Here is a 17825-nt window from a genome sequence, read left to right on the forward strand (position 1 = left end):
CATATTGGGTCGAATTTTTTTATAGCTGTGAATCTGTGAATCCAGTTTACTGAGTATTATCCACTCACTAATTCAGGTTACACAGTACCGGTGCTTACTAGGCACCCTCTCAGAAATCGGCTTGCTAAGTCAGTGCCCGCTCAGAAGATGGCGCCCCAGGCATCTGCCCATGTCGCCTAATGGACCTACATACATACAAATCTGTATAATTCAACAAAGAAAATGTAAAAACTGTATATATCCAACAATTGTGCAAAAAGGAATGCACTAACAGCACACAAAAGTGGGAAACCTTTTTGTTACTTTTCAGATATTGCCCGTACCACTACCAAGTATTGGTAATGAAGAAGGTATTTAAACGGATTATCGTGATAGTTTTTTTTTTGTTTATTAACTATTGCATTAGGCCTACCTAATTCAGAATCTCCCTCCTGCTAGTTATGGTTGCCTCTAACTTATTTGTTTAATAACTTTCAGAAACACTCCAGATTAATTATATTGCAGTTTTTAAGTTTTAAAATCCATCTGAACAACAAATGAATGAACTCAATGAATAAAATATTAGATTAGCAATTGAACGGGAGGGAACTATAGTTGATAGAGGCAGCGGTACCGGTGGGGAGGAGAATAAGGGGTTTAAAGCACTGGACAGAGTAGGAGTAAAGGGGGAGTCAGGTTTCAGTGTGTGAGGGCCGCTTGAGTTTGTGAAGTACTGAAACTGTCTTTGTTTCAACTGGGGACTGAGTCAGCTAGGAGTGAGTCTGAAGGGGAGAGAGGGGGAGAAGAGGTGCGGGGACGGGACTCCGCGGCAGAGAAGGAGCAGCACGGGCTAACTGTTGCTGCACGCATTTTCAAGTGAACTTCGCTACCCTGTGAATGACCGAAGATGCAGTCTCGGTAAGAATGCACCTTCTCACATTAATCTATTTCTTATTTATTCTGCTTATTTCATTTATTTATCTTCCGTTTTTCTTTCATCCGCAGTCTCGCCCAGTGGTCCCTTGGTCTGTGTGTCCTCCTGTGCTACTGCGGACTTTCTGCTGAAGTTGAAGTATTGGAAGGTACGTCTTGGTCTTTATGAAAATGCGACAACTTTATGTGCGCTTGATGTGCATATTTAACTTCGCAAGGTTATCTGATTTGATATTTTATTTAGCCTAAAAAGATTTATAACAATTGCTTTTGTGCGACCAAATAAAAAATACGCACGTTTTGTTCAGAGACTGCAGTTTACCCAAATATTTCCGAGCTAGAGAAGGAAACCAAAATTTCCGTTATAAATCTCAGAAGAGCATCACTTCGCTGTGAACGATATTGGGACCGTCAGTCACTGCTGGGAGGGGACTTTCAAGATAACAGCTCATATCAGATATGGTGGTACGAAAGAGCATCCCCATGCATCTCAAGCCCCGTCCTGCAGATAACCTGACCTCTCACTTACATCGCGCCAGGCAAGCATGCATGAAGTCACACTTTTCTTAGGCGTGTGTGTGTGTATATGTGTATATACGTGTATACACACACACACATATGTCACACATACGTAATATCTTAGGCGTCCCAAATCACCCTAATTCACCTTATTGTATAAAACCATGTACAATTCTTAAATCGTAACATAACAAACACTGAACAATTGAGGTGCTTAGTAAACTGAGAGGTTTAGACGCACCTAGTGTCCGCTTTTACTATATTATGCTCTCAGCGGACTCCGTAGCATTAAATCTCCATGGTGCTGAAGTACGCCCGAGCGAGCAAAAAGCTCATAGATTGTCAAATCATACTAAATCGTGAACTCGATACGAAAGATTAATCTTATCATCACCGATACTTTTTTTTTGGTATTTAAGTTCCTTAAGTATATTAAGGCAGAGGTGAGAGAAGCATCTGTGACTCATTGACGTCTGGAAAAAGCCACCGTAGAATGATTCACCAAATAAAACAAGGACTAATTTATCTGCGAGGGAAATGCTTCCAGGTTTTGGCACAAGGGAAACAACAGTTTCTAAAGAAATGAACTATGTTCCGATGTCGATTCTGATTCTGTGTATAAAAACCTAATTATTGCTGCACCCTGTTGTATATTTACTAGTGCTGGTTAATTTATTAACCTAAAAAGATGTCTGGCATCGCCCAAAAAAAAAAAAAAAAAAAAAACAACTCTCAGTTGCAATGAATCAGCTTGTCTACTCTGGGTGGCACAGTGGTGCACTGGGTAAAGCAGTTACTTTGCCTTTTCAGGTTTGGGGTTTGAATCTGGCCCTTTTGCTGGGTGGGGTTTCTCCAGATGCTCTGATTTCCTTCTGCAGTCCAAAGACATGAACTGGCATTGTTAAACCGCCCGTGGTATATGTGCCGTTTGATGGACTGGCTTTTTGTCCAGCATGTACACCTGCATGCTTTCATCTCCTGGTCCACCTGCAACCCTGTGAGGATGAATGGATGTATGGAAGAGGCACACACAATCCAGGGCTTTAAGAGACAGCTCTCTTCAACAGTAATTAATAGCATGCAGGCCTAAACCAAGGCTGGAAATTAGACTCGGCCTGGACGAAACATGGACAGGCCAGTGGGAAGTTTGAAAATTTTGTCGATGGGCTGGTCGTTTTTTCCATTCCCCAGTATTATATAACCTGTATTCTAGAGGTGACCTACCTGTTAGTTGATCACAGTGGATGATCAATGCTTTATGTAATTGGTGGCCAATCAGGTGATCGTAATTGGCTAAATATACTAAGGGAAAACCCTTGCCCCTTTGCCGCCCCAGTTACTAGCAAACTGAACCGAGGGACCCCCCCCCCCCCTCCCCAAAAATCCCAGACTGCTTTTTGGTGCCAGTCTGTCCCTGACCTGAACAGTAGCCCACTGGCTAGTAAAAATAATTGCATATTGGATTGCATTCCTCACTAAGATAGCTCAGTTGGGTTCCACCCCTGGTGTAAATGCTAAAATCTTGAGTCACGTTTTAGTAACAGGAAGGATGGTAAGGTGGACCAAAGCATTGACTTTTGTATGGAGAGCCCAGCATTACTGTCTCTAGCTGCTCCAACCATCAGCAAAAGTAGCACTTGACCTGCCGCTGTTTTTCCAGCATTTATGACCGTGACAGTTGGCTCATTCATAACCTTTTTAAAAATGATTCAATGCTTCCTTCTGTTTACGCCATTCAGTTCTGTTTAGATCCAGTGGCGGAACTACTGCACACAAGGCCCCAGGGCAAAGCACTGATGTTCTAGCTGTCAAGCGCTTGGCAGAAATTTTATCAGTTTAACTTTGTGTGTATTTAGTATAAGGGAGGGGCCTTTTATGGCTAGGGGGAGGGCCCTTTACAATCCAGGGGAGGGGCCCTGTTTAGATCCTAGGCTTGGCGTTCCTATGTACTGGAAGGATGGTGGTTTCTGATACAAGCCTGTCTATCACCATGACTTGATTAGTAAAAATAGACTCAACTACCATTATTTTCACTGAACAAGTAGCAAATATAGCTAAATTCAGTCTTTGTACATCTTGCTCTCCCATGAGACACACCTAGGTGAGAGTAAAGGTCACACATTTTTCCATCGCTCCTGGAGTTGTTTTTAGGGCTAAGGGCCTTGTTCAGGGTCCCCACAATGATGTGATTATTTTGAAGACCACAAAGTTCTACCCAGAGACCTTCCAGATACAGACGCTTAAACTGCAGATCCATAACCCAGGTTACAGCATTCACACTTATGTCATCACATAAAACGTATACACAAATGATTTGTATAAAAACATGATATATCGTTTCCCGTGTTTTACCTACATCATGTCAGTCATAAGTAAACAATTTTAAAGAGTTTCATTATTTAAAGTGATAGTAGCATGAATTTGTTTGAGAATAGTGTTGCTACTAAGTGCTCTGGCTGAGTAAGTAAATGAGAAAAAGGATTAACAGACCAATTAGACCCACTCCCTCATGTTGGTACTGTAATCATCTCTTTGCAATAGACTGGTATTCGTTGGCCGTGTTTACCACTACTCAAACCATGAATTCACGTAGGACCCCGAGATTTAGGGGCCCCCTGTTGGCCAGAAAAAGTCACTACAGCAAATGTCAAATGAAGACATTCGTTATTTAGTAGATGCTGAAGCAACATGTTCCACTAACCACCTAGTTATGGTCTTATAAATATTCAGTAACTGTTTATTTAAATTTTAAAAAATGAGGGGGGGGTGGCTGGGAGCCCCAAAGTGACCTTTTGAGTGGGGGTCCAGAAACAACAGACCCACCCATGCTGGTAACCCAGACAAACACACTCTGCTTCTTGGGATAGGATCCAGGCCCCCACAGTGACACTGACCAGCATAAGTGGCTAGAAGATGGATGGATTCCACATCCATACATTCTGCATAATTCAATTCAGATGTGCCAATTATAGATAAACTATCCATATTTCAAGAAAAATTGCAATCCTCCATCCTCAACAAAAATTATACATCATATAATTATCCTGTGTGTTAACGAAGATTTGAAAGATTATACTCTATTCATTATTGCACTTTATTTAATGTCTCCAGTTAGAGGAAGTCAGAAGAAATTACCGTAAAACAACTAAATGTTTGCGGTTACATTTCCATTTCAGCTTTATCTATATCTTGATTGTGTTACAAATGCGGTTAACAGAAAAATAACATATTTACCAGCATGAAAATCTGGAAACATATTTTTTTAGATTTGCTTAGATTAAGGTTGTGGTTTATAGTCTTTGTTATAAAGGCTGAGTTGGGACATTCAGCGATTATTGTCAGAGAAACTTTAACCTACGGTTTTCCCCCTCAATGCAGTTCTGACTGCTACAAACGGTCCGTGCTGACAGCTGTCTGGGTAATTTTGGCCCTCTGACCGGATCTCGAGGGGAAATGAATGTAGAGTACAAATGCGTCACCTTGGCCAACAATGTTTAACGACTAATGCAGGCTTTAAATATGAACATGATCTTTTATACCCTCTCCCAGCAGCCCACCGACACCACCAGCTCTGAGAGCACTGACGAATGAAGGATTCTTCTCTGAAAAAACTGCTGTTTTCTGTTCCTTGTATGAAAGCGGTCCCAGAAATCTGAGAAACCTGGCTTTGTTTTGAAATGTCAGCCATTAAGAGTGACCGGCCTGTGATGGATTTGTTTCTGGGGAACTGGGAAAATGGTTCAAAAAAAGGCAGATACCATATTGTATCTGAATCACTGGCGGGTATAAGTGGGCACCCTTTTCATGAGATTACCGTCCCCTTATAATGGAGGTGACCTTCAGTTTAATCTGCTGCCAGATATGAGGCCTACTAAATGAACAGTTAGAATTCCTGAGTAACATTACCCCAATGGGCATCAAACACAGCAGGATCTGTCATTTGACGTGAAGGCTATAAGATGCAAGCAATGGATAAGTGACATTCTTCATCCTTCTTCTGAAACCATGCATCCAGTCTGATGTCATGGTGAGCCTGGCATGCATCCCTGGCAGCAGAGGGGACACATACTTACACTCAGTCCTTCATAGAAAACCCATGCAAACACACAGAGTTTGGTAGAAGACCTATATACACAGAACTTGGGTGCAGTACAAATCCAGACCAAGATTTTGTGTCAAGCTACCAGTCGAGTTGGTTGTCATGGTCACAGAGTACTCAACTGGTTGCTTGAAACAAAATCTTGGTCTGGATTTGTACTTTCTGAACCTGAACTTTCCACCTCAGCCTGGGTGTGTAATTCTGCTTGGTGTGTAAAATCTGAAGATCTGCCTTAACTCAACATTGAACTACTTCACATGAAAATTCTAAACCTTTCTTTCCAAAACTTCAGGTTAACATTATCCTCCCAAACTTCTCCTTGTTAACCAACCCATTCCCTATTTGCATGTACTTTGGCCAGGCTAATTATGGGTTTGAGGATTAGTTGATGAAATATTTTCCTCAGCATGGCTGGTGGCAAACTCAGCATGGCACTAAACTGAGCGCGATCTGTATCGCTGGCGGAGGTATATTCTGTCTTCTGTCCCTCCTCCATGCCAGGCCTGACTTGTGTGTGTGTCTGTGTGTGTATGTGCATGTGTTTGTGCCTGTGAGCAAGCTGACTGTGTGGGTGCAGGTCAGTCTTTCCTTAGAAGGGTGGGCATCCGCTACGGCTGGGTGCCTTCGGGGCAGGGAATGTTTACAAGAATCCAAAACAGTGGTGGCGGTTTCGCCGTGCAGGGCCTGGCCGGGTGTCTGGGTAAGCCAGTGAGTGCTGAGAAGGGTGACCCACAGCAGATAGCCGTGATTTATTTATGGTGAGAAATAAATATAATCCTTTATTGGCCGTTGCACAAGTAAGAGTTCAGGTGCGTGGGAATTTGTTTCTTCACCAACCCCATCTTGCTCCTCATATCTCAGAGGTCACAGCACCAGGCCTACCTTCATACAGCACCTCTTGGAGCTGAGGAGGTGGTTAAGGGCCTCGTTCAAGCACCCACAGCCACATGCCAGTTTTGTTCAGGCTTGAACTAATGATCACAGGCACAGTCTTAGCCCTCTGAGCTACTCAACAGCATGGTAGGCTTTAATGGACCTGTTTGAGATGCAGCAACTTCAAATGGCAACAGCATCCTCACCACATGTAGGTCTTGTGTTGTACAGTCATGCAGGTCAGCTCAGCTGAGGCCTCTGGATGTGGAACATCTCCTTGCATATGCAGATGTTGAGAGCGGGAGGTCTTTCACATTGTAGCTGCCCCTCTCAAGCTCTGTGGGTTGATTTTATTCTCATTTATGTCTCCCATGAAGGCTCTGAACACTTTTATTCTGTCTAGCCCTTTATGGTTTTATGTAAAATGCATAAATCGGCAACTGCATCGAGTCTAAGTGTTGTTTTGGAAGGACTGTGCTGGAGCACCAGGAAGCTAGCAGAGTTATATATTACACATTGTTTGGAGGTTTCTGGTGGTCTGAGCTCAGTGGGACTATCTAAACATGATCTATGGTAAAAAACAAGCCACAAATCAGGGTACATCAGCAGACAGATGTTTTCTCACAGTAGTGTGAGGCCTCACCTTTTTATAAAGAATCAGCATGGGTTAACAATAACAGGAAGGGAGTCTTGGTGGTTCCATGACTTTTATGATGTCATCCACCTGGTACGTCAACAACTAAGCATCTGGCAACCGTTTGTGTCTCTAATGTGAGGGAACCCCCTTCCCAGAATATAGCTGTTTGTCCCGACTCACTTCAATTATCTATTGCTTGCATCTGAACATGTGTTGAAGTTGTGGAGGAGATGTTCTGTATACTTTTGTATAGTTTTGTAAACTTTTGATGTCAGTTTAAGTTTTTGAAAATTCAGATTGTTTATTTAATGGACTGAAGGCAGGTTGAAAGGCTTTCCATATTTGCAAGGTGGAATTAAAAAATAAATATCCTGGGCAGCAGAGGGTACAAGGCTGAGGTACAACCTGGACAGGATAGCTGTCCGTCACAGGGCACATATGTAAATACACTCAAAATAATAAACTATGGGCAATTTAGAGGAAAAAGCCCAGTGAACAACAAAGAGAACAAACAAACTCCACACACATGCACACACACACACACACACACACACACACACACCCACACACATACACATACACACAGACACAAGCCTCCGCTCCCAAATCCGTGAGTCAACAGCACTACCCACCAAGCCACTGTGTGACTGTTCTTAAAAAAGTATCCAGCAAAAAAATGGTAAATATTTTCATGTCCTTTTGGGGTGTGACTACTGTTCAGGTGCCAGCAACAGATGTCAGAGGCGAAGGAGCCAAACTGTATATTGATGACTGGAAAATTAGCATCAGAATGGGGACCAGCGTGAAAGCAAGTTACTGTTCTACGGGAGGCTGCTGAATGTCCACTGCAGGATTTATTGTGTAACTCCTGTGCGAAACATTTCCTTTGCTTTGGACGAAACCCTTGAAATTAAGTGAGTGCTTTGTGCCGCAAGTGTACGCCCTTCCTTATCCCGCCTCGGGGAGCTTATTAGTTTGACGAAATGTAATCACAGCCTTGGTGACAGAAAATATCATTTGGATTGACATGATAATAAAGTCTCATTAAAAGTCCAAGGAGCGTCTTCAAAGAATGTTTGTTTGGAAAGCCAGACGTCTGGCATACCCACGTGTGCACTCACGGGAGCTGCCTGCCGCCTGGTGTTCTTCTTCTAGAAGGGTCCCCGTCCTGCTGGACTTGGACTCATCCCTCCGGTCAGATGCTGGCTTGCTGTTTCCCGGCAACGTGCCCTCTGTTCTCCGCAGGATGAATTTCCCCAGATTCTTTGTTGATGTCCTGGGAGCTTTGTGTTCAGGTTTAGGCTTTGGACTCGCTCTTCGTCTGGAGTTATTGGTGACTCTTGCCCACGAGAGCCTGGTCTTTTGTGATTGACGCGAAGCTCCAGTTTTGCTTTCCAGGAAACGTCTCCCATTCACTATTGGCAGTCTGTTCCCAGTCATACTTGTTTCTTCAGTCCAGTTGGGGTGCCCAGCACCCGAGGCAGGTCCTGTCAGAGGTTCGTTCATGCCTGGTCGCAGTCGTGTTGCTTGACTCGACCCCCACCCACTGTGAGGCGGCTGACTCCTGCCGTTCTCACTGTGACCCCTTTAATTCACTTTGACGGGAGTTTCCCCGATGAGACATCCCATAATTCATTTCTCCCATTTCTGTACAGGCAGAGCCATGAGCTCCTGCTGTGGTTTGGAGAGAGAAGCCAATTCATGCCTGCTCACTGAGGAGTGGCCACAACCATTAGCAAACGCTCTCAGGAGCATTGCTATTAGTTTTAAGGTGCACCCACCAAGGTTATAAAATAAACATGCTCATCTGGAAATATCTGTCCAGTACCTATACTTTATCTAAAGGGAGCATATCAGCCTAGCAGAGTCAAAATGCAAGAGCTATACAGGCCAGGATGAAGTTTGAGGTATACTGTCATTAGTTGTTGGTCGATATTAATGAAATTCTGTGGTTTGAACTCATAATGTCATTTCGCAGAACACTGGCCTTCATGCCTCACAGATAGACAGACAGACATTTCAGTTCTCAATGTCTCCTTCAGTAAAGTTAATATGCTATTAAATTAACTTTACTATATTTTGTGGAAAGCTGTTTGTAGAGTGAAGCTTTGAGGAGTCATGTTCCAGGGCTTCAATCAAAGAGTAAAAGTCAATGCAGCTGAATATAAATACATAATCCGTATGAAATCATCTTTATGCAATGCGCTTCAAAAACAGCTGGGGATTCACTATTACACTTTATAATTACATCCAGTTGTTTAGAGGCTGACTCTAAGGTTAGCATTGTTTCCTCACACCTCCAGAATTGGGTGTTTGGGTCCTTCCTCTTCTTTGTGTGTGTGTGTGTGTTTGGAGTTTGCATGTGCCGCTACGGTTTCCTCAGGGTGCTCTGGCTTCTTCCCTCATGCGTGAGTGTATGGTGTGTGAGTGTATGGTGTGTGAGGTTGCCCTGCGATGGGCTGGCCCCCCATCCTGGGTTGTTCCCTGCCTCGTGCCCATTGCTTCCGGAATAGGCTCTGGACCCACCCAGTAGGATAAGCGGTTGGGGAAATGGATGGATGGATAGCCTACAGTGTTATGCATTGGGGGGAAAAGAGTGATGATGTCACTCTGTCACCATCACTCTCTGGCATCCTGAGTATTGTCCTGGTTCAGACACTGAGTAGCTTGAGGAAAGAAGCTTCTTCTCATTCTCTCTGTGTTGTCCTTTAGGGAACAAAATCGCTTCCCTGACCTCAGCAGGGAGAAGAGTCCATTGTTGGGGTGGCTGGGGTCTTCCATGATCTTCCTGGCTTTGGTTCGGCACCGTTTGATGTAGACAGACTGCAGGTCAGGGAGCTTGGCTGTCCTGCCTTGTGCTGTTCCCAAACCAGGCGGAGATGTTTCCCATCAGGAGACTTTCAATGGCGCAGGAGTAGAAATTCCTTAGCACCCTTTGAAGCTGGCGAAAATCTCTGAGGCGTCTCAGATGGAATAAACACTGATGGACCTTCTTAGACAGAGAGCTGACATGGCGAGACCATGGCAAGTCCTGTGTGATGTGGATACCCAGGTACCAGACACTGTCCAATCTCTCCACTGGAGTCCCATTGATGAAGAGGGGATTGTAGTTCCTCCCCTGCTTTGTAGTCTACAATCAGCTCCTTCGTCTTGCTGGCATTTAAGCGAAGATTGTTCTCGTGGCACCAGCTCTCCAGATTACTGATCTCTTGCAGGTAGGCCTTCTCATTGTTATTGGAGATTAGGCCTATTACTGCAGCATCATCAGCAAACTTGATGATGGTGGTGGAGTCTGATGAGGCTGCACAGTCATAGCTTCACACTCTCCCCGTGACCCATCTCTGAATAAATGGTGCATCAGAATAAGATGTTGGATGGACGCCTGGGCAGTCTCTATGTCTCTATTTCTGTATCTGCTGCATTACAGTTCAGATTTCGGTCGGCAGGATCCCAAAGACAGCTTATCCCGTTCTCTCCTTATGCATATCTCTTTGTGAGGGATTTGTACTGAGAACTGACTGTTAAACTTTCTTAAAAAGGTAAAGAAAAATAGCTAGACAAATATGGTGAAGGACAAGTTTAGGAAAGTGTGTGAAAAGGTTCTTAGTCTATATTCTAATAAAATTTTAGGCACGTTCTCTTGTAAATTTTGTGCAAAACAGCTGTACCCTGGGGTTCTGGAAGTCCTCCAAGAATATTACTCAACAAGTCATTTATAAAATTAAGCTTTTGGCCTGAGTTTTTTAACACTTAATGTGGGTGTTGAGCTGGAGACACTGGGTTGATACAAACTTGGCTGTTATTTAGTGGTGAGCCCAAACAGTTAAGGCAGCACTTAGATGTTCAGTGGAATATCAGAAGGATCTCAGAATGAAATACTTTCTGTTGGATCTGTTATGTTTGCCCGTGTTCTGCGTGCATGAGGTCTGTGAGCGATGCCATCCCAAATTCATCATCGGAGTGTAGACATTATGGCTTATACCTGAGCTCTATATTTACTACATCTTCAAGCAATAGTCTTAGGGAAGACCCCTCCCCTCCCATGTTTACTGCTATTTTGTGGTGCCCCCCCCCCCACTCCTTGCATGGAGGACGGTCCAATCAGCACACAGATCAGCCCAGTCAGGGGTGGGGGGATTCTTTTATTTATTTATTTTTTTTAATTGGCGAGACCACCTTTCTGTCTTGCATCTAGACAGCTCATCTCGAGGGAGAAGATAAAAGCCCACGTTCAGCCTTTGTTTCTTCTTGTTAAAAAAGTTGAAACGCGGACGCCCAGGTGTCATGTTTAAGGACTCGTTGGCCGGGGAGGTTGCGGCTTGAGAGGGGCAGGGCATGTCTTAACAGAGTGGAGCGACGCCATTGGCAGCAGGCCCATATCACGCTGATGTTTTACCAGGAGTGCATCTACTCGCATAGGCTGAGGCCTATTTTACAGCCTATTTTATTCCACATCTTGGTAAGGAGCAGTCTGACTGAAAAAATACCGTTGGGCATAAACATGGTAATTGTCACAGTGTGATCTCAGTGTATTATATATTCAACTGATTCTATTATATATCCTAATCAATAGATACTATAACATGTAATTTTACTTCCTATTATTATTATTATTATTATTATTACAGTGGTGCAGTGATTACCTCACACGTCTATAGTCTGTGGTTCACGTTTCTGCTCTGGCTCCATGTCTGTGGAGTTTGCGTGTTCTCACGGGGTTTCCTCCAGGGTCTGTCGATGTCGATATTTGTCGATGGGCATCTCTTTCATTTTAGAATTGTGAGGAGCTCTCGATGGGTGTCATGGCAACTGTCAGTATGCTGTACGTGAAACATCCATTGGAGTTCCATGTTCCGCCCGTGATCGGTGTCAATTCCGAAAAGATCCCTGGGTGTAGGGGGCTGAGGGAGGGGCTATGATTTCCTGCTGGAAGGGAACGCTGCTGATCTGGTTTCTGCAGAGCGATTTTACACAGGGAGACGATCAGCTGACGGAACAGACTGCTGCAGACGTGGAGAGTGGATGATCTCTCACTGAACCCTCAGTTTGCTGCTGGTTATTAGCAACTGTGTGTTGTACTGTTTTACACTTTACAGAGAAGGAATCTGGAAGAAATCAGGTTTTTTTAAAAGTTGATTTCACAGTCAGCCTGCAGATCTGTTTTTGTTAAGTCGCCTTTATTATTGTATTATACATCAGTTGAAGGATCTCTGATACTTTTAATATGAAACAACTGGGTTTTGTTTAGTGATGTTTTTTCTCCTCTTAGCAAGGACCCGATTTACAAAAAGGCGATGTAGGGTTTGGCGTGCTGCTTGCTTTCCATAGGATGATGCAATCCTCACTTCTTTATTGTAACTGTGAAGTCAACTGAGAACTGCTGGATTAAATCTTAACTGAGCCGGGCAGTACTATTTGTACGGTCCCTTTGGGGGTTATTGTGTCAATTGAAAAGAAAAGTGATTTATTTTGAGGATTCAGGTTAAGTGTGAAAGGGCAGAAATTATTGCCCTTATCCTGCTCTGTGGAATATGAAAGAGATACTCCATTGCTCAGTCTCTTAGCAATAGTGACTTCATCCCACCCCCCCCTCCCCCCCCCCCCCAAAGACATTGGTGGTACAGCCTGGTGCTGTGTTCCCTGATAATGCATGAATGACGGACAGATTCCCAGTTGAGCACCTTGGTAAGTTTGGCAGGGATACTGGCACTTGATTGTCTGAACCATGCAGGCTTTTTCCATGCTTTAGGAGTCCCGTGATTGGCCAGTTGGTAAAAGTAATTTAAATTAAATTATATAGATCCATAGCAGGAGTATGAACATTCACATTGTGTTGTCTCTAAATATAAATGTCATATCTGCAGCAAGTTGTGCTTTGCATGTGCTTTCGCGATTTTGCATTTTAACCAGATCAGATTTGGCCATACCACAAAATTCCACATGCCACGGGACATCCACACTGAGATGACTGAGGAACATGGTGTTGCATCATTTTCTTTGGCTCGAGCCTATCCTACCGTCTGTTTAAGGAGCATTCTGGGATTCAAATCAGCTGTGTTTTCTGGAAGACCTTTTCCGGGCGTTACTTGAGCACAGAGACACAGGCCAAAGTTCCCAGTCTACTGAGGGTGGAGATCGCCAGTCATCACACTGTAGTGCTGCGCATTCTGTTTGGGTGAGTGTGTGTCTCCCAGGAACTTGCACTCCACTTCTCCAGCTGAGAACAAGGAGTTGCCGAAAGTCTCTCTTTAGTTTATCACCTTGTTTCCCAATCTGGTCCTGAGGGACCTACAGTCGGTCCCTGTTTTTACTCCGTCTGAGGTTCCTGACAGGCACATTTTTGCTCCCTCCCATCTCCCAGTAGAGCGGAAACGTGGACTGTCTGTGGGTCCCCAAGAACCAGAATCATCCAGACGATTTCCAGATTAGCAATTGTGACCCTTAAGTCTGTAGCTCAGACCCTGTGGTTCTGGACTACCAATGAAGATCAGGAGTCTGTACGATGCAGAGTGCAAAGGCTGGGTTGGGAGTGTGCAGAGTATAGGCTTTAGTACTGTGCGTAAGCTCACAAGCCACTCTAATGGAGGGCGAACCACAGATGGTGGTGTGCTGGTTGTGAATTTTGGGAATATGCCCAGTCGTCATTCTCCAAGCCTGTAATCAGCACCCATGTGGCAGGTAGATCTGTCACAGGTGCAGATTATGCAGGCTATGTAACCCGAGAGTGGCTGTTGTCCTCCTTATCGTCCCTGTCAATCAGTATTTTGAAATTAACGGTCTTTAATGGCTGCTGATTTAATGGTCTTTGACTGATAAGAGTGATGTTGGGAATCTTGTAAATGCATTTAGCTGTTGCCCATCTGTTTTGAGCTTCTTAGGATGAATTTTTCAGAACTGGTTTAGTGTGATTACACTCAGCCTTCTAGGGTGGATCATACTTATGATAAGAATTACTGAATAGCCCATAGCAATGACGGGTCAGCCAAGTGTTCTGGGTGCCTCAGGGTGCTGGAAACAACACATTCAATTTACAATTTGGAAACAATTATGTTCCTATGTGCACCTTTGGGAAGGTCTGTGTGCACCTTTTGGCAGGTCTGCTCAAGAATGAATGAACCTCTCCTGATTTTTGCTTGCAACTCTTGTACAGATCCAAAGAAGATGTGAACATTCCATTACCCCTCAGACCTGTATGTTTACCAAGGCTTATGCCAGCTTTTTGAAACTTGTCTTCATTTCAGCAGATGCTTCTCCTAGAGACGTTGGAGGATATGGAAGGAGAGGATACTTTTCACACTTGCCCTTAAAAGACTTTAGAGGCAAAGGTTACATTTTGGAGATACACTAACAAGAAAGGCAGCAATTTGAACCTCTCTGCCATTTTCACAGTGGTTTGTTTTAACCACAGCCCACAGCTGGCCAAACACAGAACTGGTTAGTTAGAATGCCTTGTCAGTTTGTGATAGACAGACAGACCGATTATCTTACATTTAAGGCTTTAAGATTGTTTAAAGATCTTATTCAGAACAGGCATGTTCTTTTTAATAACTTGGAGACTGACAAAGTGAAACTAAAGAGCAAAGCATAAGTTAGGACTTGTCTAAAAACAATATTTAATTATTATAATAGTTTTAACATTGTCATAGTAGTAAAATAGTTTCTAGAAAATAAGACCAGAATGACAGCAGAGGACATTAAAGCCATAGATTTGATGAAATTATAATTTTAAATTATTTTAATGTTTTGTATACGATGTTTGCATAATGACTTACACATATATCTATGTGTATGTGTATCTATATCTAAAAGTGATATATTGAGTTTATTTAACATAAATATATAGGTATAGCTTATCTATCTTTAAAAATAACTCATGGGGAGTAGATATATACTGTAGGAATATTACCCACGTACAGATAAATAAGCCATGCTATGTCAGTCTACAGCTGACTTGGAAACAACCCAGCAAGACTATTATACCAGCATAGTCATAACTTTTAATGCAATTTATATTTCCCAGATGATAACAAGGATGAGTCTGTGGTGTGGGAATGTTTGCCGTGAATCCTACATGTAACAGGACAGATGAGATAACATTAAGCACAGCTGTGTATAAGAATGATTTACACACTAACAGACGCCAACTTGTTCTCATCATTAATGAAACAGATCAAAATATTCCGAGGTCCCAGACCTGGAGAGGGAGAGAATAGCGTCAGCTCTTGCGATCGCTTTACCGTGAGAAGTGATTCAAAAAGGCAAAAGGCCATGAAATAGCAGCTCCTTGGGGACTCCTTCAGATGACAACAAAGAAGACTCATCTATATTTTAAGCATAGTCAGCTCTGGGTGAAGCATTACCAGAGCTTTGATATTACTCGCCCAATAATTTCCGCTAAAGTTGCCCATATGTACTTCTGCAATCTAATGCGCTACGTGGTGTTGAATTTGTCAGCACAGATACATTATCATACTTTTCACTTTTTTAGTTTGACGTACTCGAGGTTTTGTTGACTCGGAGTATTAAACGCGGCACTAAATGTCCGTTTCACTGTCCAAACCACTATCCCTTGTTCCAATAATATTTCTTTATATTGTATTTAGCCTCTGTTCCTGAGCTTCGCACAAGGTATTTTCAGTGCTTGCTGTAATGTCTCAGCCTTTGTGCACCAGATTATGCAAACTTTCCAATGTTTTGGATAAAATTTTTGTAAAAAGAAGGAATGAGTGGAGCAGTGGTAAATTCGTAAAGCAGTTCTGTCATGGACATGACGTTTCTTACTGGTCATGGTTGATATATCCCATATTCCATATGTTTGGAATAGCTGGATTGTCTTCAAATCGATGGTCTGTTAGATCTCAGATTACCTTTAGTGGGGACCCGCAATGCTGTTCCACCCCGTGTTCGTCCCCATTGCATCTCGCTGTGTTCTTTGCCATTCTAAGTCAGCCGTGACAGGTCATACTGTGGGAAAATCCATGCCAATGGAATCGTGTATACAGGGATCCAGGCTGGCATCCCTCCTGACAGAGGCCAACTTCACATCAGCTCACATGGTGGTGTGTGAGTGGAACACGTATTCATCTTTGATACTGTTTTCTTCATGCAGGGTCGAGCTAAGATATTTTGTCACAAGATATAACTGAGCATAAGAGACTGTATCTTGCTCATAACTCACTTTTGAGGAAATATGCAATTGTGGTCTTCTACTTTTGTTCCGAAGAACAGATTAGCAGGTCTTCTGTAAGCTCACTTGCGGCACATGTATCATCTGAGAAGGAACACATGCCAGACTCCAGTTACTTCGAACTTAGCTTGGGCCCTCTGACATCATGCAGACCATGTCACCGGGAGGAAATGAAGTCTGCAAGTGGAGCGCTCCAGCTCTCCCTGGGCACGTTACGTAACATTGAGCTTTGTTCATCGTGATAAACATCTTCTAATGGCTTCAAAGTGCATCTGTGGAAACCTGTCGTGCTTTTCTGGAGCTCGGCATTCACATGCGGATCCACGATCTGTCTGTCAGACCTACCGCAGAACGCCAATCCGACCCAGACTCATGTTTCACAGTTGTTCTGCACTTCACCACGTGGAATATATAAAAACTCACGTGTTACGTAGCCTTCTGATGTCAACAAAGCAGACTGGGGAGCCAAGCTTATGATATTCTTTTATACAATCTATAATATTTCAAAGTAGTGTGTCCAGTGTAAGGGCATAACTTTGGGTTCAGCACTGGGGGGCGTTGAGGGGGTTCAGGGGGTTGTATTGACTGGTTTTGATTATTGGGGAGTTGCAACCCGCTCTCCTCCGTAATTTATATCCATGGTCTAGTTATTCTGTACAATGCAGGCGAAGAGGTTCCACTTAAAAAAAAATGTTAGACTAATTAGGCAGTAGGTAGCATAATTAAAGGTTCCAGTATAATATGAACTTCAAGCCTTTCTGCAGTACACAAAACCTGGTCTGCTCCAAAATATCCAGTCAGATACACTAATTGAAAAGCTTGCTTTGAATGCAGGTGTCAGCTGAGTTTAACCTCAAAGTTTTGTCAGTGGGTTAAAGTAATCCTGCACCATCTATGAACTTCATTTGGTCAGCGATGACAGCAAGGATGATACCGCGGCTTTCTCTAGGAATCCATGTCCCGCAGAGAGAACAGCCTCGCTTGTTCTTCGCGAATGTTGGACGCCTGTCAAGTATTCGAGCTCAAGAGCTTCTGTTTAACAGTCATGACCTCACAGTCCATTTAAGCCCTGGGCAACCAAAAAATGTAAGACCTTTCTGTTGCATCTTACCAGAATTACATTATGTTCTGTTTACTTCTAATGGCAAAGTGTGTTTTCTCTACCCTGTGCCATAGAAGGCCCGTCAATAATTTATGACGGAGGGGTCAACACTCTCGAGTGTAGGTGGGTCACGTCCCCCTTAACCCCTGCTGCTGGCGCTACTGTATGCTTTTAGCAGCAGGAAGTGACCTCCAGACCTGCAGCCCTCAATGTGTTTGCTGTGGGTGGATCATAAAACACAAATTAAGAGGTGCTGTTCACTGCAGAGGAATGAGAGGTCTTCCAGTGAATATATGTGGACGCAGATTTTCAGGGCTGCGGTTTTGAGTTGACCCTGGATCCCATGGATGGATTTCTGTAGCCATCTCTCCTGAGGTGCTCTGGCTTCCATCCTTCCTTGTACTGAGGCAGGCATCTCTGGTTTTCTTCTTGTGGGGATTAGCATACGCATCTGAAAATCGCTGATGTGGCCTAGAAACAAACGTGTCAGGAGTTC

General features: G+C 43.5%; 1 protein-coding gene across 2 annotated transcripts in view; it reads left to right on the forward strand.

Moving 5' to 3' along the window:
* Window positions 1–669: 669 nt before the first annotated feature.
* LOC125708932 (collagen alpha-1(XVIII) chain-like) overlaps window positions 670–17825 on the forward strand; it is a 70002-nt gene continuing 52846 nt past the window's right edge. For both annotated transcript variants that reach the window (XM_048976859.1, XM_048976860.1), the window contains exons 1-2: window positions 670–897; window positions 985–1061. In XM_048976859.1, the coding sequence (XP_048832816.1) occupies window positions 887–897; window positions 985–1061 (88 nt within the window). In that variant the 5' untranslated portion in view covers window positions 670–886. The remainder of the gene's footprint in view (window positions 898–984; window positions 1062–17825) is intronic.

The sequence above is a fragment of the Brienomyrus brachyistius genome, chromosome 15, assembly GCF_023856365.1.
Source record: "Brienomyrus brachyistius isolate T26 chromosome 15, BBRACH_0.4, whole genome shotgun sequence".
Taxonomy (NCBI): domain Eukaryota; kingdom Metazoa; phylum Chordata; class Actinopteri; order Osteoglossiformes; family Mormyridae; genus Brienomyrus; species Brienomyrus brachyistius.